A 23,307-nucleotide genomic window follows, 5' to 3' on the forward strand; every position below is an offset into this window, starting at 1 on the left:
AGGTCCCCACCACCAGCTGTTCCCATGGTCTGCTGGCTCTGAACGGCCGGCATCACCTGGAGAGCGCTGGGGGAGTCCAGGTGTCTCTGCTCACCTGCAGCAGGTTTCCGGCAGGGGTGCCACTCCGCCCGCAGAGGGGTCCAGGCACTGTTCCAAGGGGTGCCTGTCCCCTTCTTGGTGGACGCTGCTGACTGCCCTTCGCTGCTGGGGTTTCCCTTTCCAGATGTGTCACCCCAAGTGGGCCCAAATTCAGTCAGGCCGACTCCAGAGGCCAGCGCAGGGCCTGGGCCTCACAGCTGGCTGTGATTTAGAGAGAGGAAGGGCGTTTGTGAGCACGGAACTTGCTGTATTTGTGAGGACGCGGGCAAAGGAATGAGAACCCAGGGCGTGGGGGCAAGAGACAGAAAGCCGAACTATCGGATGGCATCGAGCAGTGGAGCGTTCACACCCTCGCCCTGGGGTCTCGCTCACAGGGGCCTAAAGCTCAACTTGGCTCCTTCCTGGCTGGGTTATTTGACTTCCCTGGGCCTCCATGTCCACGTCTGTAAAATGAGGCCGAGAATCACACTCACCTCAGGTGGCGGTTACGAGGATTAAATGAAAGTTTGTACGAGGTGGACAGGGCCTGAGACGTAAGAGGTGATGAGGCAACAACAGTTTCCTCTCTTGGCTGCCCAGATATCCTGGAGAGAAGTGAGGACTACACCAGGCATCTTGGGGATCAGACCCGGGGAAAATGGGTGTCCACTTTCATAAATGCCTGTGAAGGGTGGGAGGAGGTTGACCAGGAAGGAGAGAGGAGAGGACAGCTGCCGTCTGTGTCGCAGCTTAGCAGCCACCAGCTCTGAGCAGCCAGAGTCATCCCTCATCTTCCAGTCTGGGCTGTGTTGGCCCCAACTGTGGAAGTAGGTGCCAGGACCCAACCTGAGCTCCCTTTATGGTTGTGGGCTGGGGGTGAGAGCTGACAGCACTGCCATTCCCTCTTAGGCCATGCCCGCTCCCCTGTGCTGTGCATGCTCTCTGGCATGGAAGCCACGCTGTTCAGGGCTCCCCCTGGGTAGTGCAGGGAGGAGAGAAACCAGAGGCCTTGGGCAGCTCCCAGGTAAGAAGTGGAGATGGATGGATGCAGTCCATGTCAACAGCACAATGACATATTGACTTGTTTTTTTTAAAAATCAGGCTTGAGGTATAATTTACATGCAATAACATTCACTTCTTTTCCTTTTTTTGGTAGGGAAGATTGGCCCTGAGCTGACATCTGTGCCAATCTTCCTCTATTTTGTATATAGGGCACCACCACAGCATGGCTTGATGAGTGGTGTATAGGTCTGTGCCCAGGATCCAAACCTGCAAAACCAGGGCCGCCAAAGGGGAGCACCTGAACCTAACCACCATGCCACCAGGCTGGCCCCTAAAATTCACTCTTTTTAAATGTACAGTTCCGTCTGTTTTGACAAATATAAGTACAAGTGTAACCACCACCAGAATCATGATATGGGATATTTCTATCACCCTCAAAAGTTCCTCTGTGCCCTGCTCCCAACTCTTGGCAACCACTGATCTGATTTCTGTTGCTTTTTCTAGAATGGCACATAAATGGAACAGCTTTCTAAGACTGGTTTCTTTCACTCAAGGTAAAGCTTTTGAGATTCACCCGCGCTGATGTGTGTGTCAGCAGTTTCTTTCCTTGCATTGCCGAGTTGTCTCCACGGTATGGATGCACCACAACTTGTTATCTATTCATCACTTCCTGGCTATTATTAAATAAAGCTGCTAGAACAGTGCTGTACAGGTCTTTGTGTGGGCTTATGTTTTCATTTCTTTTGGGCAAATATCTAGGAATGGGATTGCTGAATCATGTGGGAAGACATGTTTACCTCTGTTAAAAAAAAGCCAAACTGTTTTCAAAAGTGGCTGTACCGTTTAGCATTCTAACCAGCAACGTATGAGTATTCCAGTGGCTCTGTGTCTTCTCCAGTACTTGGTGCTTTATTATTTTTTTTTATATTATTTATTTATAAATTATTATTTTTTCGATTTTTAGCTATTCTAATAGTGTGTGGTAGTATCTCGTTGTAGCTTTAATTTTCGTTTTCCTAATCACTAATGATGTTAAGCATCTTTTCATGTGCTTATTTGCCATTCGTATATCTTCTTTGGTGATGTGTCTGTTTAAATCTTTGGCTTATTTTTTTTTAATTGAGTTTTGAGAATTTTTACATATTCTGGCAACAAGTCCTTTGTTACGTAAGTATTTGGCAAAAATTTTCTTTCAGCTTACGCTTTGTCTTTTATTACTTAAGTGTCTTTTGATGAGCAAATGCTTTTAATTTTGATGAAATCCAATTAGCAATAATTTTTTATGGTTCATGTTTTTGTGTTCTACCTAAGAAATTTTTGCCTCACCCAAGGTCACAAAGATTTTCTCTTATGTTTTCCTCTAGAAGCTTTACAGTTTTAGCTTTTACATTTAGATCTCCAACCCATTTTGGATTTATTAATTTTGATATATGGCGTGAGGCAGGAGTTGATTCATTTTTTCTATATGAATGGTGGCTCCAGCACCGCTTTTTGCAAACACTAAGCTTTCCGCCATGGAATTGCCTTGGTACTTTGTCAAAAATCAATTGACCATATATGCATGTGTCTACTTCTGTACTCTCTTCTGTTCTGTTGATCTATCTGTTCATCCTGTGCCCATATCATCTGTCTTAATTGCCCAATTGCTGTTATAAGCCTCCAGTAAGTCATGAAATGAGGTAGTGTAAGGCCTCCAACTTTGTTCTTTTTCAAAATTATTTTGGCTATTCTAGGTCTTTTGCATTTCTATACACATTTTGGCTTCTATACATATCAGCTTGTCAATTTCTACAAAACAGTGCTTGCTGGGATTTTTATTAGGATTGAGTTGACTCTACAGAACAATCTGGGGAGAAGAGACATCTTAACACCGAGTCTTCTGATCTATTAGCATGGTGTTTCTCTCCATGTATTTAGGTCTTTGTTAGTTTCTCTCACCAATGTTTGGTAGTTTTCAGTATACAGGTCTTGAACATATTTTGTTAAATTTATCCCTACCTACTGCATGTTTTTAAAACGCTATTGTAAATGGCATTTTAAAGATTTCAATTTACAATTGTTTGTTGCTAGTATATAGAATTACAATAGAGTTTTTCATATGGAGGCCTTTTGTCAGTTTTATTGAGATACAATTAACATAACACTGTATTAGTTTAAGGTGTACAACATAATTTGATATATGTATATATTGATTTGTGTATGTTGATATATGTGTATATTGATTTAATATATGTATATATTGCAAAATGATTATCACAAGTTTAGTTAATATCCATCATCTCACATAGCTACGGTTTTTTTTCTTGTGATGAGAACTTTTAAGATTTACTCTCTTCACCACTTTCATATATGTAAAACAATATTGTTAACTATAATTAACATGCTGTACGTTCCATCCCCAGGACTTACTTATCTTATAACTGCAAGTTGGCACCTTTTGACCACGTTCACCCACTTTCCCCGCTCCCCATCCTCTACCTCTGGCAATCACCAATCTGTTCTCTTAATCTATGAATTCAGATTTTTAGATTCCACATGTAAGTGAGGTCATACTTACTTATTATTTCATGATTCTACAAGCGTGTGCTAGGATGACCACCATCCCAGCTTGTCTGAGGCTATCCTGATTTTAGCACTGAAAGTCCTACATTTGGTAAACTCTTCCCTGGGATGAGACAACTCCCAGTTTTCAGGGATGGGTACAGAAGGTTAGGAGAAAGGTACAAAACTCAAAGCTGACCCCAAAAAGAGGGGCTGAAAACAGCACTGGTTTTAGTGCCAGATGGACACAGCACTTTCCCTAGTTTCTGTTGCCAAGGATGACAACCATGATTTGCAGTTCACGACACAGTAATGGATCATCCATCATTACACCACTCCTATGATGCAATTTAAGTGCACTGTCATCTGGAGCATGAACATCCACGCGGCCTGTGGATTAACTGTTGTGTTTTGTATCAAGACAGTGCTAGTTTAATTTTTAACATGGTGAATATTGTGACCCTGTTTTTTAAGAGTTCAGATAAAGATAATGAGAATGACTACAATTCCAGTGCCAGCATAAACCAGACATCGTGGTCATTTAGAAGGCTAAATGACTGTGTTATTTTAATGACAGCTGGAATAACACATACACTGGGTTAGGACAGTAAATAATCAAAAAGAGCATACTGCACAATATGCAAGAAAGAATCTGGGACTGGGCATGGTGGAGAGAGGAATATGAAAGCACACGTAGAAACTGATTCTCATGAGTCCCCAATGAGACAGGCAAGTGCTTCTAAATTAATCAAAAGGATTTTTTTTGGTCTCCCTGAAAGACACCAATTCTCAGTTGAAAACAGTAGCCACCGAGTTCGCCTGTGCATACCACATGAACGAACATATCGCTCCTTTGACTGTTCTCTGAAACTGAGTGAAATTACGTTTCCTCTCTCAGAGGCTGTACCTGACATATCCTAGGGGTGAACAAAAGACGACATGTTGATCACAGATGTGTTGGCCCGTTACAGTGTGGAGCTGATTCTGTCAGATTGTGCCAACAACTACACTATCTACAGTGTACCACATGCTGAGTCAACTTGTGGCCATAAAACAATGTCTGCCTACCACTCAAGGACTTTGATTGGAAAAATGGAGTTTTAAATTATCTTCCTGATTTCTGCAAAGATTTTAATGAAACTTCAGAAAAAATAAAAGAATGCAGATATCTGAACACAAAGGAGACTGTGCTCATCTGACTGCACAGCTGGCAGAGAGTATATGTGTAAAGTTTTGCAAATTCTGTTCAGTCTGTGAACTCTAACCAAAGAAAATGAAAAGATCTTACCTGCTGATGCCCTGCACACCTGTACACCACACGGCTCACGGTGTGTGGTTTCCTTCCTGCGGTATTGAGGCTTGCATTGTGACAGGTTCGGTTACTTCTGTTTTCTCCAAACATGCAAAAGCGCTTTATGAGATGTTTGACCTTCTGGAGATGAAAGGAGCTAGTCTCCTTTCAGCGGGTGCCCGCGGGATGACTGCCGTTGCTGCCAGTCGTAGAAGAGATGTGAACAAGCCAGCCTGCCATAAAATCACATTTGCCAAGTGTGGGACAAGAAGAATGTCCCTCTCTAATTTGGAAATATATTGAGAATGAGAACGGAGCGAAGGATTGTAGTCAAACAGAAATTTATAAACTTTTCCTTCAGAACTGTTCGATGATCTGCGAAGAGGCCATAAGGATCCCAAAAAAGGGTGAACTGACTGCACCTGAGTTGTTCAATGTTATGTGTAGTAGTGACAAAAACTCACATAACGGAAAATGGCTGGGAGAAATAAAGCAAAATATCACTAAAAAAGGACAACCAATTTAAACACAACTCTCTCATTTCTTTACTAAAACTGGGACTTATTTGTAATCCAACTTTAATTTCACAAGTTCAAATGTCTCTGTGCTTTAAAACCATTTTCCCTGAGAGAGAGGTTTAACTTATGACATCCAGTGTGCTTTGAAATGTTTTAAAAGGATGGACATTTTAGACGTGGATATCCTACATGCCAAGTTTATGGATGGGAAGGAGCCATCTGACAAACAGCTGGCCTACCAAACCAGCCTGTAGATACAAAGTAGATGAACACCTTTGGTGAGCTGGAAACTAATCCCTACAAGTATAAAAACTTGCTGTGTTAGTAAGATGCTAAGTCTCCCAGGCCTGGACGTTTCTATTGAGATGCCATCACATGGGACTGACAGCGGGAACCAGTGTAATGTGGGCCTAGTGGGAGCAGAGCTGCAAGTGAAAGCCTTTTACGTTTGACCACATTCAGTTTGCTCAATCCGTAAAAGTGTTTCCTAAAGCTGCAGGTGACGAAACAGAAAGAGGTGAAAATAGCCTCTGTATCACAGAAGAGAAATGTCATGGTTGCTTTTTATTAAATGTTGGTAACATCTGTTTAGTCCCGTTGTATTTACATTCTTTTAAAAAGTCTTACAAGTATGTTTCTATTTTTTAAAAAAACCTTATTTTTGTAGAGCAGTTTTAGGTTCACAGCAAAATGGAGGGGAAGGTACAGAGATTTCCCACATACTTCCTGCCGCCACACGTGTGTAGTGTCCCCAGTTATCAACATCTCCCACCACCGTGGTACACTTGTTATAATCCCCAAGTCCATAGTTGACCTTAGGGTTCGCTCTTAGTGTTGTATATTCTGTGGGCTTGGACAGTTGTATAATGACTTGTACCCATCATTATGGTATCATACAGAGCATCTCCACTGCCTAAAATCATCTGTGCTTTCCCTATTCATCCCTACTGCCCCCCCCCAGCCCCCAGCAACCTCTGGCAACTGCTGATCTTTTTGCTGTCTCCATGGTTCTGCCATTTCCAGAATGACATATAATTGGAATCACGCAGTATCATACACCCTTTTACATGGAGGTATCTTAATACAAAATTTGAGTAGCCAATAATGAGTTAAAATAAATTGCTGTATCAGAGGACAGAAAAACACTCCAAAGCTATTTTTATATTTTTCACACATATTATTTGTTTAATTAGTCTATTTATTCTTGCCATTGTTACTAATCTTGTGTTTAAATAATAGCATTTATGTAACAGAAAACTAAATACTACAGAATATAATTTCAAATAAACACCTTTTTCATATTTTAATATGTGTAATTCTAATATATATGATTTCAAATCAACTGTTTTTTCACATTTCTACGTTAAAGTAACACACGCATACGTATAATTATTTTTACATATTATACTATTATGGTGTAAGACGTGTGTAACTATTTTTTGCATATTACACTATGAGTGGGTTTGGGATCTGGTATGGCTGTGTCCCAGGCTGGATCTCTAAAGTCGGTCCCCCGAATGCGTGTTCTCCCCCCTCCTCTGCCGCGGCTTGTTTAAGCCCCGACAGGCGGAGCCCACTAAGAGCCGATGGCCGCACTCAAGGGGCTCACAGTCTGATGCTGAAGTCAGACGCAAAACAGGCAGGCGGAGAGCAACGGCGAAGGTGCGAAGACGGAGGCTCTCCCGGCTCCCTCTGGGCCAGTCCTCCCCCAGCGCCGAGGAGGCCCTCTGGGCAGGCTTCGTGGAGGAGGCCAGCCTGGCCGGACCGCTGGGCGAAGGCGGCGGGGGTGGCGGTGCTTGGAGTTCGAGGAGGGGCGTGCGAAGAGGGGGCCACACCGGCCCCTGGGCCTGGCCTCTCCCGGCAGGGGACCGGCCCCACGGGCCCGTGCAGACGGGGCTCCCTCCTGGGCCCTCCCTGCGTCCCGGGCCGCCGGCCTCCGGGGTCCAGCCTCCCGCGAGGCCGCCGCGCCGCTCCCACGGCTCCGCGGAGGTCCCGGCCGGCGGGGCTGCTCCCGCGGCGGGGGCGCGCCCAGGTTCCCGCCTCGCCGCGCCCCCTGCCCCGCTGCCGCCCCCGCCGCGATCCCCCACCCCCGCTCCCGCCCCCGCCGCGACCCCCCGCCCCCGCTCCCGCCTCGCTGCCCCCGCCGCCGCGCCCCCCTCCCCGCTCCGGCTCCCGCAGCGCCCCCGCCCGGCACCGCCCCCGCCGGCGTCTGCTGGCCGCGCGCCTCCCGCTGAGTCAGCCGGTGAGTCAGCGCCGCCGCGCCGGCCGCCGCGGGAGCGGGAGGGAGAGGAGCGGGAGGGGCCGGGGAGGAAGGGCAACTTCCAAAGCAGGGTTTGCGCCCTGTGGCCTGCAGGCCACATCCAGCACGACTTACGGTTTTGTTCAGCCCAGGAACTAAGAGTGGTTTTTACATTTTTTGATGGTTGAAAAATATTAGAAGATGAATATTTTGTAACAAATGGAAACTGTATGAAATTCAAATTTCAGTGTCCACGGAAAGTTTTACTGGAACAGCAAGCTCCTTTGTTGCCTAGGTCCGCGGCTGCTTTGCACAACGACAGCAGAGTGGAGCCATTGTGAGAGACGGTATGGCCCCCAAACCTAAACCGCCTACCGTCTGTCCCCTTCAGAAGGTTTGCTGCCGCCCTCCGCAGGGTGCCCTGGCCCCGGCTGCTACGGAGGCAGCTCTGCCTGTGCAGAGCACGTGCTGGGGTGGGCTTCCCACCCTGAGGAGCCCTTCCAGGCCCTCTCAGCTACCCCAGGGTTTGTCAACTGGTAAGACAGCCCTTCTCACCAGCGCCCTCTGTGGGGCTGACCTTGCTGGGCTCTGGGGCAGGGGGCTCCCGGCTGCAGCCTGGGGACCCAGGTTTGTCTCATACTGTCTCTGGGAGCCCTACGGTGTGTGGTGTGGCTGGGTCCCCATGGGGCACATGCTCCCAGCTGAGGGCTTGTTGCTCCTGGTTACTCGCTAACCTGCCAGTCCTCACACAGAGTCTCAAGGAACTCTGGCCTGCACACGTGTTGCCTGGTGACTCCCAGGAACGTGACATGCCCCATCGCCTGCCGCCTGGGGTAAAGCGTCTTGGTGATCCAGGTCCCAGCCTTATGAAAGTTGTGGTTTAAGGCAGTGTTTTTCAAACTTTTTAAAAAAACCTCAACCTTCAGTAAGGAACACATTTTACATGGCAACAATGTTTCACCAAACTATCCACCCCTATTATACCTGATGGACTCTTGCCATTGTCTATGCCATTTCTGTTTTTTAAAAGTGATGATCATGAAACACTAAATTGATTTTGTGACCTACTAACAGCTTGCAACCTATCAGTAGGTCATCCAGACGTGCCTGTTTCTTCTTTTCTTCACTACAAAGCACAGCGGCAGGAAAGGGCCTCCTTCACTTCTTGCCAGGGGCTTCCTGCCTCTCAGTCCCGGTGACTCCACTTGACTTCCTCTGACCTAAGACAGAGCCCCCAACCTCAATGAGCGATAAATACACGGACCTGTGTGTTTGTCCCTGGTGTGCGTGAATCCTGTTAACTGTGATTACCTGGGGTGGGGGAGGGGAGGAAGCGGGGGTCCGAAGAGTACTGACTTTTCACTGTACTTTGGTGCTGTTTGAATTTTGTGGCATATAAATGACTTTAAAATGTTTGTTTAAAAACATTTCAAGCCTACAAAAAAGTGTCAGGAACAAATGCAACAGTCCGGTACCCACCAGCAAGTTCACCCATGCTCCTGCCCCTTCTCTCCCCCAGACTCTCCAACCAGCCTCGGCACCTCCCCCTGGGAGTGGATGAGGCCTCAGAATTCTTAAGATTCCAGGCAGCCCTGACAACTGGTCATGTCAAAACTTGAGTTGAAAATTATACACTGTCCCCTCCTGACACTGTCTACCAGCACCCAGTCTTTTTATTTTGAAAATCTAGACTTACAAAAAAGTTGCTAATCTAGCACCCTTCACTCATGCTGCCCCAGTGTTATCTCGTATAACCACAGTCCAAGGATCAAAGGCAGGAAATTAACAAGGATAGAATACTATTAACTCATCTACTGACCTATTTCAATTTTGCCAAATGTCCCCCTAACATCCTGTTTCTGGTCCAGGATCCCATTCAGAATCCCACACTGCATTTAGTTGTCACATCTTCGTCTCCTCCAATCTGGGGTGGTTCCTTGGTGTTTCCTTATCACTGCCACACTTTGGCCAGTTATTTTGGAGGACATTCCCCACTTTGGGTTTGTCTGATGTGTTTTCGTTACTAGATTGAGGTTGTGCATTTTGGGCAAGAATACCGCGGAAGCGATGCTGTGCCCTGTGTTGATGTGTCTGGTTACTGGTCATGGTGCCGTGGACCTCTTAGAGTGGGACCTCCCTGAAGTTTCTCCACTGTAAAGTTACTATTTTCCTTTGTAGTTAATAAACATCCTGTGGGGAGATGCTTTATGACATGTAAATATCCTGTTTCTTATACTTTTTCCTGCTCATTTTACCATCCATCAATAATTCCTGCTTGCAACAATTCTTACTGTGTTTTTTAATCAAATGATGATTTTTCTATTTCCATTGTTCTTTCTGCATTTATTAATTGGAATTCTACTGTAAAAAAGAGCGCTCTCTTTCCCCCACTTATTTATTCCATTATCTTTATATCTGTATGAACTCTTGGATATGTATTTCATTCTATAGCTTACAATCCATTATTATTACTTATTTGTTTTTGCGCAGATTGTACAAGGTTTGGCTACTGGGAGTCCGTGTGTCCTTTGCGTGCCCCCATCATCCTTTGAGCACTTCCTTACTGTCTAGCACAAGATGTTCCAGGCTCCTCTGGTACTTTCCCTGCACCAGCCCTGGAATCAACTGTTTCTGTAGAAGCCCTGGTTTGTTTCATTAGAGAATGGTATTTAGAAAGGAAGATATAGGCACAGTCAGATTGAGCTTGATAAAATGAAAATGCAGAACTGGGCTGGCCTTGGGGCAGCTCCGGAAGGCACAGGGCAAGCTGTGCATGGCTGGGGGAGGGGGTCTAGGCAGGGAGGGCAGGCTGGCTGCCCCATGTCCGGCTGGGAGCACTGTGAGGTGCGGCCTCCATGCACATACAGGGTGGGTTCGGAGCAGCACTGTCCCTCGTCCCTCGGTGCCCTGGGCTCCACACACAGCTTGCCTCCGGGGTGTGTGCCTGGGGCCTCGAGTGGGGAGGGAGAGGACGACGTATTTTCTCCCTTGCATCAGTACTGTGTGATTTTTTTTTTTTTAAACCATAAGTGTCTATTTTAAAGATAGTAAAGATCTACTTTGCTATTTTTTTCTTTAACAAAATCTATATTTATTGTTTCCTTTTCTCAAACCGAAGGACAACATGGATGGACTGTTGCAGTGGAGTTCACCCACCCCAAATGGGTCTTTGCATGGGGGTCCAGCTGCACTCCAGTTTCGAATGATGAAGGCCTTGGGAGCGCCAGAGGGAGAGGCGCTTTCAAACTCTCCTGATTGTCACCTACAGTAAAAAAATGTATTTTACAACATGTCCTAGCATACAGACTCATATTCAACTTGAACAAAATTTCACAACACAATATTCATTCTTGTTATGTGTGACACATTCTATTTTCTATTACCCGCTAGTTTGATTTCACAACATACTAATGAATGCAGCAGGACCTGCAGTTAGAAAAACACCCCTCTGGGCCAACCTCTTATTGTGTGAACAGGGAAAGTGAGGCCCTCAGAAGGGGAGTGAGAGCCCAAAATGCTGGGGCTTTTCAGGATGTGTTGATATATGACCTTTAAAACAGTGCTGCATTTTTATAGTTATTGGGGAGAAGTAGGTCTGAATAGTAAGAGTAGATTTTTAAAAAGTCTCAAAAGCTGGATGAAATTTGGCTAAAGGTCTTGAGCCAGAGATTTCTGCCCTTATTCAGCAGCCCCAAATTCCTGATGTTGGAAGGCCTTGGCTCTTTAAAATGCAGTAAGTGTCTCGTCCTTCATCTGTCATTGACCCATTACCCAGCAGATACTCACAGATGGTGCCGGGCAGAAGCAGGCCTGCAAGATGGAGGTGTGAGGGCCTGGCCCTCAGAGTGTTTTCATCTGCCAGGGGCAGATGTACAAGCCGCCATGGAGGACCCTGCCATTACAGAGATGTACAGGCTGGGTGTGGGGGTACTGAGAGGAGCCTGGGGGTCTAGGTCTGGCAGGATGGGAGTGTAATCCTAGGAAAGTCATCTTGCTGAGCCTCAGTTTCCTCCCCTGTCAGATGGGGAAGGTAAGACCTGCCTCCCTGAGTGGCAGTGAGGCTGGGGAGGGCCTCCGTGCCTCAGGAGAGCCTGGTGGGGAGGCCTGCAGGAGGAGGAGAGGGGGAGGCATCCTGCAAGGCCTGCAGGCCTGCAGGACCCCAGGGGCTCCCGAGCTGGGGCTGCCTGAGGACTTGGGGCCTGGAGAGCAGGGAGCCATGAGGATGACAAGGAGGGGCTGGAGGCGCACAGGCCCCAGGATGGAGCCTTGTCTGCCTGGCCACACAACAGAGTTTAAACTTCACCCCATGGGCAGTGGGAGCCACTGAAGTGCTCTCAGAAGGGGAGTGACATGGCCAGGTTTGTATCCTTTCCACTGACGCCTACAAGACAGTCCTGTGGCCTTAAGGAAACTGGCAGTCAAAATCTGACACCGTGCAGCGCTTGGGAGATACCCTGTGAGGTGACTCAGGCAGCGAAAAGGGAAGCTGGGGTCTCCAGTGAGCGCCGGAAGCGACAGCGGGAGCAGGCAGGCTGAGGCATGAAGGTGGCCAGCCAGGCGCTAACGGCAGGTCAAATTCCCCCTGCCTCCGGGCTCCGTCCTCGAGGGGCGCCCTGCAGAACCACAGTCCCCACACCCCTCAGGTGGGCCATGCGCTTGAGCACATGAGGTGGGGTGTCAGTGTGAAAAGACATCTGGGGGTGTGTACCAACAGACCTGGGTTCCAGGTATAAATTAGGTGACTTTAGCAAAGTTAGTTAACTTTGCCCCGAACTACAGTCTCCTCACTGTCAAATGGGGAGAGGGGGTGAGAAGGAAGGAGTTAATCTTTAAAGGCTGTTGTAAGCCCCCAATAAGGAGTCACTCTTAATGTGATCTCATATTCTCCTTTTACAGATGAGGACACTGAGGTCAGAGAGGTTAAGTGACTCACCCAAAGCTACACAGCGGGCAGAACCAGGAGCCCAGTGGTGGTGTGACTCTCTGTGGCCCATGTTCCTTCGGGAGGGTGGCGCTGCGGCAGGCAGCGATCCCCCGGCAAGGCGAGCCACGGCCCACACCCAGCCTGAAGCTACATGTGCCTGTGAACCTAGTCCCAGGGGCCAGAGTGCGCAGCGATGAGTCACCCCAGCCCGCTCCCACATGGAGACCCTCCTCCCCAGCCCGCACACAGGCTGAGACCCGGTTGCCAAGCAATAAGACACAACATGCATAAATACAATGCCATCCCTTGCTGGACCGCGGCGCAGGGCTCTTGTGCTGCGGTCTTTTCCTTGCTTCTCCCCTCCGCCCCTCAGCCTTCCCTCCAGCTTCCCCTGGGACAGTAGGTTTGATCCTCAGGCGAAGCGCTTCCAGACCCGAGTGAATGCGGACTGCAGTGTGGACTCGAGGGTGGCTGTGGAGTCTGCCTGGGCGAGGAATGGGACAAGGCTGAGCCGAGCGGGCGGCAGGAGTGTGGGCTGCAGACAGGGTGGAATGTCACCATTCCGGGTGGGTGGGCGCGCCAAGTGGGGGCATGACTTCAGAGCTGGCCTTGGAGGACGGAGGAAGGCTCCTGCGATGGGAGCACGTGCCCACTGCCCAGGGACGGGAGGGGCTCCTGCTGCTCTGGAACCTCAGGATGACGACAGGATCCCGTGGCACCTCTCTTTGAGCCTGCACACCTCGCTTACCTGTGAGTTGGTTTAGCTGCACAACGCCCTGAGGGCGGCTGCCGGAGTGGGCAGCCGCTTGCACACGGGGGGCTCATGCACTGACTGCGTGCAGGGTAACAACTGTTCGTTTAGGACTGCTCTCCTGCTCAGGCACCGGACCTGGGGCTGCATATCTATCATCCCGTTAACCCTCAAAAGGACATTGTATTATTTTTTCCTCAGCAATAAAATTCACCAAATTTTACGTGTACAATTTGATGAGTTTTGACAAAAGTATACAATCTTGCAACCACCGTCGCAATGTTCGTGACATAGAGTGTTGCCATCACCCCTCTGTAGACAGTCCCTTACCCTTGGCTCCTGGCAACCACTCACCACTAGTTTTACCTTTTCGAGGCTTTCATGTAAATAGGATCATATAATACGTTAGTTTTCTTGCCCGGCTTCTTTCGCTTAGCATAATGCTTTTGAAATTCATTCATGTTATCATTGGTTTGTTCCTTTCTTTGCTAATTAGTTGATGAATATTTGGGTTGTTTTCCAGTTTGGGGCTATTATGAAAAAAGCAGCTATGATGTACAAGTCTTTGTGTGGACATGTGTTTTCATTTCTCTTGAGGAAATACCTAGGAGTGGAATTGTTGGTTCATTCAATAGGTATTATCATCATCTCCATTTTATAGATGAAAGATCGAAGCTCAGAGAGGTTAAGCAGCTTGCCTGAGCTCACACAGCTTGGCAGAAATTCAAAGCCAAGTCTGACCTCTATGCCAGGTGGTCACCCAGAGGAAATATTTGAGTACATTTTTGAGTTGAAAGTACTCCTTTGGTCAGTAATTACTATAGTGCTGTGTACATCGGCTGAATTCAGCTGTGTTCGGGTTCACAGCTTGCATACATAGACTGACACTGAACACAAGCTGCTGAGCACAGCATGTGCACAGGGACAGAGGTCACTCTTTGAGGGCATTTCAGCAGTGACTTCAGGAAGCTTAAGGGGCGGGGCTGCAGGGTTCTCATTTGTTTTGTTTTGTTTTGTAAAGGTGGTGTTAGCCAGGTTTCCCCACTGTAAGGTACCATTTCCCCTGTGTAACGAGTAACTCGAGAGGAGAGACTTGCAGAGTATGCATAGTAGTCTCCCCTTATCCACGATGGATGCATTCCAAGACCCCCAGGGGATGCCTGAAACCGTGGATAGTGCTGAACCCTATATGTACTATGTTTTTTCCTATATATACACACCTATGATAAAGGTTGATTTGCAAATTAGGCACAGTAAGAGATTAACAACAATAACTAATAATAAAATAGAACAATTATAACAATATATTGTTATAAAATTTATCACAGATCTTAGCAACCTCAGCATACGATGTTCTTCTTTCCTTAAGTTGAGAACTTTTACCTTTTCACTGAAAGAAAGCACTTTATGGCTTCTCTTTGGCATATCCAAATTGCCAGCATCACTACTCTTGTGCTTTGGGGTGGTATTAAGTAAAATATGGGTTACTTGAACAGAAGCACTGCGATACCGAGACAGTTCATCTGATAACTGAGATGGATACTAAGTGACTAGCAGACAGGTAGCACATACAGCGTGGATCCACTGGACGAAGGGGTGAATCATGTCGGGTTGGGATGGGGTGAGATTTCATCATGCTACTCAGCACAGCTTGCACTTTAAAATTTATGAATTGTTTATTTGTGGAATTTTCCATTTAATATTTTCAGATCACAGTTGGCCACGGTAAGTGAAACCCGAGAAAGTGAAACCGCGGATAAGGGGGCTACTGCTTCCTGTTCCTCATCAAGCTTTCACCCACTGGTGTGAATATGCATTTTGAATTTCCCAACTCCACCATTCCTTTTTCGTTTGCCAGCTGGCATTCTTCCGTCAGGAAGAGCTTTCCCTTCTTCCTCATGTATGCTTCTATCAGTATACTTCCTGAGTTATTTTATTATATGGGATATAATCCACTACTACCATTGTTTTAATGTTCAACATGTCCCTGATTTGGCCAGAGGCAGTCCCTTTAGGCTGACTCCTGTGTCCTTTTAACATGCCCCCGTGACTTTCTGAGCACTTCCTTACTCAGTGTAAGATGGTCCAGACTCTTGTACTTCTGCACCAGCCCTGGTCTCTTTCAGTGGAGAATGGCAGTCAGAAACCAAGACTGGGGCTCTAGATATACTCGTAGTTCCTGGGCTGTCTGACTCCGAGGCCCCCTCAGGCTACAGGGTTTGAAGGCAGCAGGTTAGGTGAAAGGCAAGGGCATGAGACCGGACTTGTAAGGAAGGGCTTAGGAAAACCTCGCCTCGGCCCGTAAGGGAAGCTTTAATAAGCGCTGGGTTCACTGGGTGGGGGAACCTAGACTAGGCCAATCAGGCAGCGCAGTTTCTTGGCTCAGAAATATCTCTACAAACCTGATACATTTATAAACCTCCTGGGGCGGGGGTGGGGGGGGTCACATCTTTGAGCTCTTCTTGCTTTGGTGTGAATTACTTCTGGGGAAGAGGACGTGAGAGGCTGGTTTGCAAGGATGGTGGTGGAGGGTCAGGGAGAGTAGGGGCAGGCGTGGCAGGGGAAAAGCGGTCTCAGGGGCTCCAGATGGCAGATTCTCTCCCACTGCAACAGAAAACTGCACAGATTTCTCCTGGCACAGACCCTGCGCTGTGCCGAAGCCTAACTGGCCAGCTGGCTCATAAAGAGCCTCATCATCCGAGTGAACTCCAGGGATGGTGACTCACATGGGGCCACAATCTCAGAGTTGGTCTCCCTGAAAATAACTGTGCCTTCTGGTGGTGTTCGGGCACCCTCCGTTCTGAAGGACCTGCTGGCTCCGCCGCTGACTAGGGGAGGGGCAGCGCTGGGCCTCTTGTGGGCACGGGGGTGGGGGGTTGGGGGGACGGACAAGTGCTATCCGTCTCTAATGGCTTTCACATGGCTTATCCTATCGGTGCTCACTGCAATCCTGGGGCAGGATGCCTTTTTTTTTTCTGTCTTCCAGATGAGGACGCTGAGTGAGCCAGGCTGAGAAGAGAGGCACTGGCCTCTGCCAACTTTAGTGTTCTTCCTGGTTCAGCCTGGCCATGGCAAGGTGGCCGCTGATTGAGGGCACAGGCCTCACTGTCTGAGACGGTGTGAGCAGCCTCTGCTGTGTGAAGGGGCCACGGGGTCAGTAGCACTGCTGCCTCGCAGGACACTGAAGCTGGCCCTGCCAGCTTCCACCAGGGCAGGCATGATGGAGAACCAGGCCTTCAGATGAAGAAAGGACGCCAACCCTTGTGACTTGACTTGTAGGAACCAGCTGCAGAAGGAGCTACATGACACTGGGTTGAGGAGTATGATGAGCCTTAAGGATGAAGATGACTAACTCTTTACTCGTCTCTGCTGGTGTCAGCCCCCTTGATGGCGCCCTGAGGGGCTTAGGGTCCTGCAAACCAGCTCTGAGACGAGGCTGGCAGGGCTTGGAGTGAAGGAAGCCAGTGGTTTCAAGAATGACAAGGCTGAACCTGAAGGGTAGAGCACCTGGGGTGCTGGGAGAGGTGGGAGACGCACAAGGCACGGAGTGGTGGCGTAGGCATTTGGCCACCAGGGAGAGGCTCTGGGACAGAGCATTAGGGAGAGACCATGAGACATCGGGCAGCAGGGAGGGCTGGCCAGATGGACCCCTGTGCAGGGCCGCTCCATGAGGTGTCCCAGGAGCCTGGTGACAGCAACCCAATCTTTCTCTGCCACTTTTTCCTCATATGCAAATAAAAATAATCCCGCTGACCTACTTCTCAGGATGTTTGTGAAAGATAACTAATAAAACATGGTAAATTAAAGAGAGAGGAAGAGACAGAAGGAAAAAAGGGAAGAGGAAGAGAATAAGAAGACAATATAAACAGGAGAAAAGGAAGAAAAGATTATTCTCGTTTTGCTGTCAAGACACAGAAGTCAGAAGCTAGGAGTGGACTATGACGGGGATGCTGCAGTGGCAGAGACCGCCAGGAGGGCCCAAGCAAACAGCCAACTTCTAAAAAACAGGTTATTACTGTTAACAATTTGATGTTTTAAAAGCATATCTTTTACTATAAGTCTTAGAATGCATTAATTCAGATAACCCATATGATTTAAGCACGTGTGGGTCTTTTTCCAAAATAGGAAGTTCTCCCCCAACAGCAATCTATAATCTTCCTTTTGCATTTATCATGGAAGTGAGCAGAATCAGCTCCTGCTGGGACAAGGGCTAAGGAAATGAGAAGGGGCCATTCCTCCCCTGCATGCGTCGCACTTCTCAGAGTGAAGTGAGCATTGCTATCCCACGTGGGCTCGCTCATTCTGCCTCAAACACTAAGGCAAAAGGAAATCTCTCTACTGTGTTCCCCAGCAGCCAAGAAGCCGTCATTAGCTCTATATCCCTTTTGTGAACATCTTTCATTAAAAAGAAATTAGAATAAAGTTAAAATTTTAAGTATAGATACAAGCTACTCAAATTTATGTTTGTAAGTATGAGGGAAGATAAAGCAAAACAACTTATGCTGTGTAAGTGAAAAAAGCAGGATACACAATTGCATGTAGAGGATGATCACAACTATTGAATATCTAAAAATGAAAAACACCAGTACAACAAAGATCTACACAGACAGAAAAGACTGGATGGCAACAGAGCTACAGAAGGAAGGAGGGATGTTGTTCTTGTGTTTTCCACATTTTCTAATATTAATATGTATAATACAATGAGAATATGTAACAAACAATTTAAAAAAATATACGTACTAGCGACTGATAAATGAAAGAATTAGAGATGATCAAGATCATAGAAGATTCAAGACAATCCTCTGTTAGAAATCTATTCATATGGCCTCTTTCCATGCTCAGAAAACTTCTGAGGCAATTCCAAACAGCAGAAATCCCAGAAATGCCTTTTCTTTGGTTGCGGAAGCACTGTGGACTTTTTATCAGAGGACTTACCTTATTAATGTTTTGTTTTTTGAAACAGCAAAGTGAGTTTCCACCCCACCACCTTGGGGATAACAATAACAGACTTTCCACAGGTCCTTGTACAGCACATGGAATGCCTAAGAGGTCCCGCTCCAGCTCCCCAAGTCCTGACTCCATGCATTTCTCAGGGCAGAGGCTGTTGGCTGCTTCACAACAGCCATCCACCCCTCAGCTCCCTCATAACCTGACCTGGATTTCTGTCCAGACATGGCCTGGTAGTGTGCCCAGCCCCGGGGCAAATTTCCTGTGGGCTGAACCCATCACGGTAACGCTGATCCTTCGCAGGCACAGGCATGTGGCCCAGCTCCAGCCAATGTGATGCTATTAGGAGTAGGTTTAGCTACCAGTGACACTTAGCCCTCTCTCATGTGAAAGTACAGAAGAAAGTGGTCCGGACTGGGAAGGGGGTTCTGCTTCCAGCTCCACCATTCCTGTGTGACCCCCTGTCCTCACTCTTCAAGATGGCCTGTAGGTGTTTCAGGATGGAGGAAAGGATGAAGACAGAGGCGCAAAAGCAGTGGTCCCTTGAGCAAGGGTCTCTCAAGGAAGGTTCTTGGACTGACACCTCCACTGACACTCCCTTTGCCAGTGCTTGGTCACATAGCCCCATTTAGCTGCAAGGGAGGCTGGGAAATGAACTCTATTATGGGGGACCTATATGCTCAGCTAACATTTGATTACTGTGGAAAGAGAAGAATGAACTTGGGGGCACCAGTAGCAGACTTGGCTGCAAAAACAAAAGGGGCAGTCTTCTGGGAGGCTGATGTGAGATTGTCCTCAGGGAAAAGAGAATCCCAAGCACACCTAGCCTCAGACTTTGGTTTCTAATGTCATCCTCCAATAAAAGGAAACAGGGTCCCGTGGAGAAGTGGCTGATTCTAGGATTCGGGCAGGAAATAGTCAAGACGAATCTGGTATCTGATGATGCCAGAAAGTAAGGAAGTGCTCAAAAAATTTTAAAAAATTAAAACCCCACAATGATGGGGGTATGTCAAAGGGTCACAGGAATCAATGGAAGGAGCTCCTAATGGCCAAACCTGGAAAAATTTGAGCAAGAAAATAAATAATGTAGTGTTGGATTACAACCCAAACTATAAAACCAATATCTGAGTCGATATTAATTTAAATAAATGATGGCATAGGTAACAGAACAAGAAGAGACAAATCTCCCATGCAGAAGAATTCCAAGGAATTTCTTAGATCCCCTACAGAGTATCTGCAGTGGAGCATAACTCCTTGGGTGTGAGCACAGTGACTGTGCAAAGAGTAGAGTACGGAAAGGGGGAAAGGGAGGGGAGCAACCTGACAAATGATACCTCAAAAGGCAACCGAGGTCAACTTCGACAGTCATAATTCATGTTGACAGTATGTACCTTTGGTAGGCTGTGGTGACAATGACACTTTATCCCTGTGATCTTCATCCCGAAAACCTATAACCCCAGTCTAATCATGAGAAAAATATCAGACAAACCACAGTGGAGGAATAGTCTACAAGATACCTGACAGTGCTCCTCACAAGTGTCAAGGTCATCAAAAACAAGGGAAGTCCCAGCAAGAGGCGCATAAGGAGATATGAGGACTAACTGTAATGTGGGGTCCTGGATGGGATCCTGGGACAGAAACAGGACATTAGGTAAAAACTAAGGAAATCTGAATAAAGTATGGACTTGAGGTAATAGTAACGTACCAGTATTGGTTAATTGTGACAAATGTACCATACTAATGTAAGATATTAATAGTAGGGGAAACTGGATGTGGGGTGTATGGGAACTCTCTGTACCACTGTCTTAATTTTTCTATAAGTCTAAAACTGTTCATTAAAAGTTTATTACAGAGAGAGAGAGAGAGAGAGAGAGTGAATCCTTCTCCTCCTTCCTGTGTGGGAGGTCATATTTTGGAGCTGAGGTATCTTCTGACTGCAGAGATGACCATTCACAGCTCTCAACACCTCTGGACCCATCTATTGGAGTTTTGTTATGTGAGAAAATACACTTTAGTGTTTAAGCCGTTTTGGGTGAGGTGTCTCGTTCCTTGCAGCTGAAGGCATCCCAACTGACAGTGCTCCTAGCCCTTTCACAGCCACTGCTGTGCTCCAGACTTCATCTCCTCACTCAAGGTTTTCAGCCTGCTTCCACACTCTTCCTTCCGCATCTCCTGGTTGCTCTCTTCCTTCTCTGGCTTTGCCCCCTCCCGGCATCCCTCCCAATACCCTGAAGCTAGCAACTCTTGCTATTCCCAGGACGGGACATGTTTTCCTACGCTTCCAAACTGTGCACACTTGCTTCCTCCTGCCTGGAGTGCCCGCTCCTCCATCCTCATTTCTCTCAGCAAATCACTAGCCCTGACTGAAGTTTCCGCTGACCGTGTGTGGTAGGCGGAAGAGCCCTGCCTACTGCTAGACATGGCCTGCATAGCCCTGGGTACTGGGAATGCAGTGAGTTGCACTTCTGTCATTAGGTTATATTGTACAACACAGTTGACTTGAAGATGATCTGAGTGGGCCTGATTTAATCATATGAACTCTTTAAAGGCAGAGAGCTTTGTTCTGGCTGGGAGCAGAAGAGGAAGTCAGACAGAGATTCATGTGTGAGGGGGATCTGATGTGCAAGAAATTCTCTGTTGTTGGCTTTGAGGAATGCCGGAGGGCTCTAGAAGCTGACAGCAGGCCCTGGCTGACTGCCTGCAAGGAAATGGGGACCTCAACCCTACAACCACAAGGAACTGAATTCTGCCAACAAGAATGGGGCTGGAAGCAGACCTTTCCCAGGCCTCCAGACGAGAACCCAGCCCAGCTGCCAGCTTGACTGCAGCCTTGTGATATCGAATAGAGAACCCAGCCATGTTGCTGTGCAAACTTCTGACCTGTGAGCTAACAAATAGGAGTTGTTTTAAGCCACCGCGTCTGTAGAAGTCTGTTATGCAGCATTAGAAAATTAACAAACCATACCTCCTCTCTTAAGTCCTCCCTCATTCCTTGAGCACACCTGTGACATCTTCCTCTCTGCTGCTGTGGCACCTCATACACATCCCTGCTACAGGACAAGTCACTTGGTATTATAATGATCCACTTACCAGTCTGCCCTCCTCACAAGATTCTGAGTTCCTGGGAGGTGATAGGGTCTACCACTTTATCATTGCAATCCCAGGCACAGAGTAGGAAGGCAAAACATATCTGTTGAATAAAGGCTTCATCAAGAAAGAGAAAAATCCCAAGATCACTAATTTGTAATCATATATACTGAAATAACCAAGGATGCTAGAGATTTAATGTGTAAGCAAGAGGAAAGGTCACCAATGTAAAAAGGGAATGGAGAAAAAAAAGACAATATTATTACCATACCTGTGGGTGTTTCTAAGGAACCAGCATGAATGAAGTCCCTGGTGTGGTAGGTGAGTGAAGGAAGGGAAGGAGTGAGCAGAGCTATGAAGAAAAATCCATCTCTATATTACCTAGTAAACAAGCATTTATTGAATGCCTGCTATGTGGTCAGGCCAGGAACTGTGAAAAACAATCCCTCCCTCAAGGATATTGAGGTTCTCCTTTCTGTGGCATACCAGACTTAGAACGTTAGAACCCAAAGGAATCTTAAAGAGCTTGATTTTAGGGGCCAGCCCTGTGGCCAAGTGATTAGGTTCCAGTGCTCCACTTTGGCAGCCCAGGGTTTCGAAGGTTGGGATTCTGGGCGCAGACATGGCACCGCTCATCAGGCCATGCTGAGGCGGCATCCCACATGGCAGAGCCAGAAGGACCTACAACTAGAATGTACAGCTATGTACTGGGGGGCTTTGGGGAGAAGAAGAAAAAAAGACCTTGATTTTATGTGTATATAAGCTTAAACATCTTCCACTTTTTAAACAGGTGGGAGCAAACTGATTTTCTATTTAGCTCTCTATTTTTGTGGTCCTTCGGTATTGGCCCTTTTTCGTGTTGGCTGTCTAATTCTTTGCAGAGCAGATGAACTGTTATTTATCAGCTCAGCCTGATGGTCACTCGGGCTGTTTTTAGGCTTTAACCACTACAAACACCTGTCAATGAACATCTTCCTTCCGGCACCTTTGACATCTCTGCTAATGGGTCTGCAATAAAAATTCCAGGAAAGGGACCCAGGTCTTCTGTTATTACACGACACTCTCTCCCTCAGTTCCTGCCCCACGGATGCCAGCTTCCCTGACCCGCTAGGGCACCTCAGTTAGGGCAGTTGCTTACCTTTGGGCCCGGTGGGTGCCGCTTCCATCTCTCGCATTTCAACTGTTGTGGTCTGGAACAGGCAGGCAGGGAGTGGGATCCATAAAATGTACCAAGAAACCAAGCAGCCATTGAATGAGAGAAAAAATGGTACGGGAAGTTGTAAGGGGTATTGACGGAAAGAGGAGATGGGGCGGGAAAGACGCTTTCTGGATAAGAGTAGGACTGGTTAAAGGCAATCGCAATGCAGGTTAGTCACAACACGGAGGACCTCCAACGCGAGCGCGACGAGCCCGTACTTTATCCTGTGGGCGACGGGGGCCGAAAGAAGGATTCCGTGGAAGAGAATCGGGTTTTAGACTCTGCCCTAGATCCGGGGGTGGAGTGTGAACTCCCCTCCCTGGGCCGAGGTTTCCAAATCGGCTAAACTGGGAAAGTAAGACCTGCTGGGCCCACCTAGAATGGAAGAAAGAACTAAACAGAGAACACCTGTAAAGCTCAGAAGGCCGATCTCCAGGCAGGAGGTTTACGCTTCGGTGACAAGCCGACAATAATTTCAAAGTCCTTTAGAAAAAAAATTCTGAAAGGAGATCCACAAATTAAGAGGCAGATGGCTTTTCGCCTGCAAACGCCTTGCCACGGGCTCGGAGTGGGCCGTAGCCACCCCTTGCTCGCCGCTCGGCATCCGGACGCCCCACGGGACACCCTTCGGAAGACCTGCTCGGAGCCTCGGCGCCGAAGACTCCCGCAGACGCTGGAGGATCACGGTGCGCGTGCGCGTGAGCGGCGCAGGGGCCCGGAGCCGGCTGCAC

At 47.6% G+C, this 23,307-nt stretch overlaps 1 protein-coding gene across 1 annotated transcript; it reads left to right on the forward strand.

Moving 5' to 3' along the window:
• The first annotated feature begins 4,560 nt into the window (after nt 1-4,560).
• On the forward strand, nt 4,561-10,955 carry LOC139045007 (uncharacterized). The gene is made up of 5 exons (XM_070506607.1): nt 4,561-4,607; nt 6,936-7,672; nt 7,918-8,016; nt 10,160-10,264; nt 10,788-10,955. Exons 1-3 carry the CDS (start codon nt 4,561-4,563, stop codon nt 7,962-7,964), a joined length of 831 nt encoding a protein of 276 aa, XP_070362708.1. The 3' UTR covers nt 7,965-8,016; nt 10,160-10,264; nt 10,788-10,955.
• Nucleotides 10,956-23,307: the final 12,352 nt, after the last annotated feature.

The sequence above is a fragment of the Equus asinus genome, chromosome 4, assembly GCF_041296235.1.
Source record: "Equus asinus isolate D_3611 breed Donkey chromosome 4, EquAss-T2T_v2, whole genome shotgun sequence".
Classification (NCBI taxonomy): domain Eukaryota; kingdom Metazoa; phylum Chordata; class Mammalia; order Perissodactyla; family Equidae; genus Equus; species Equus asinus.

Excerpts from the sequence above, each read along its gene's own strand:
- LOC139045007 (XM_070506607.1), top strand. The coding sequence starts at position 4,561 with ATGTTGATCACAGATGTGTTGGCCCGTTACAGTGTGGAGCTGATTCT. Across the intron at positions 4,608-6,935 it reads TACAGTGTGGAGCTGATTCT|TCGGTCCCCCGAATGCGTGT; the intron begins GTCAGATTGTGC and ends GGATCTCTAAAG. Across the intron at positions 7,673-7,917 it reads GCCTCCCGCTGAGTCAGCCG|TGTCCACGGAAAGTTTTACT; the intron begins GTGAGTCAGCGC and ends TTCAAATTTCAG.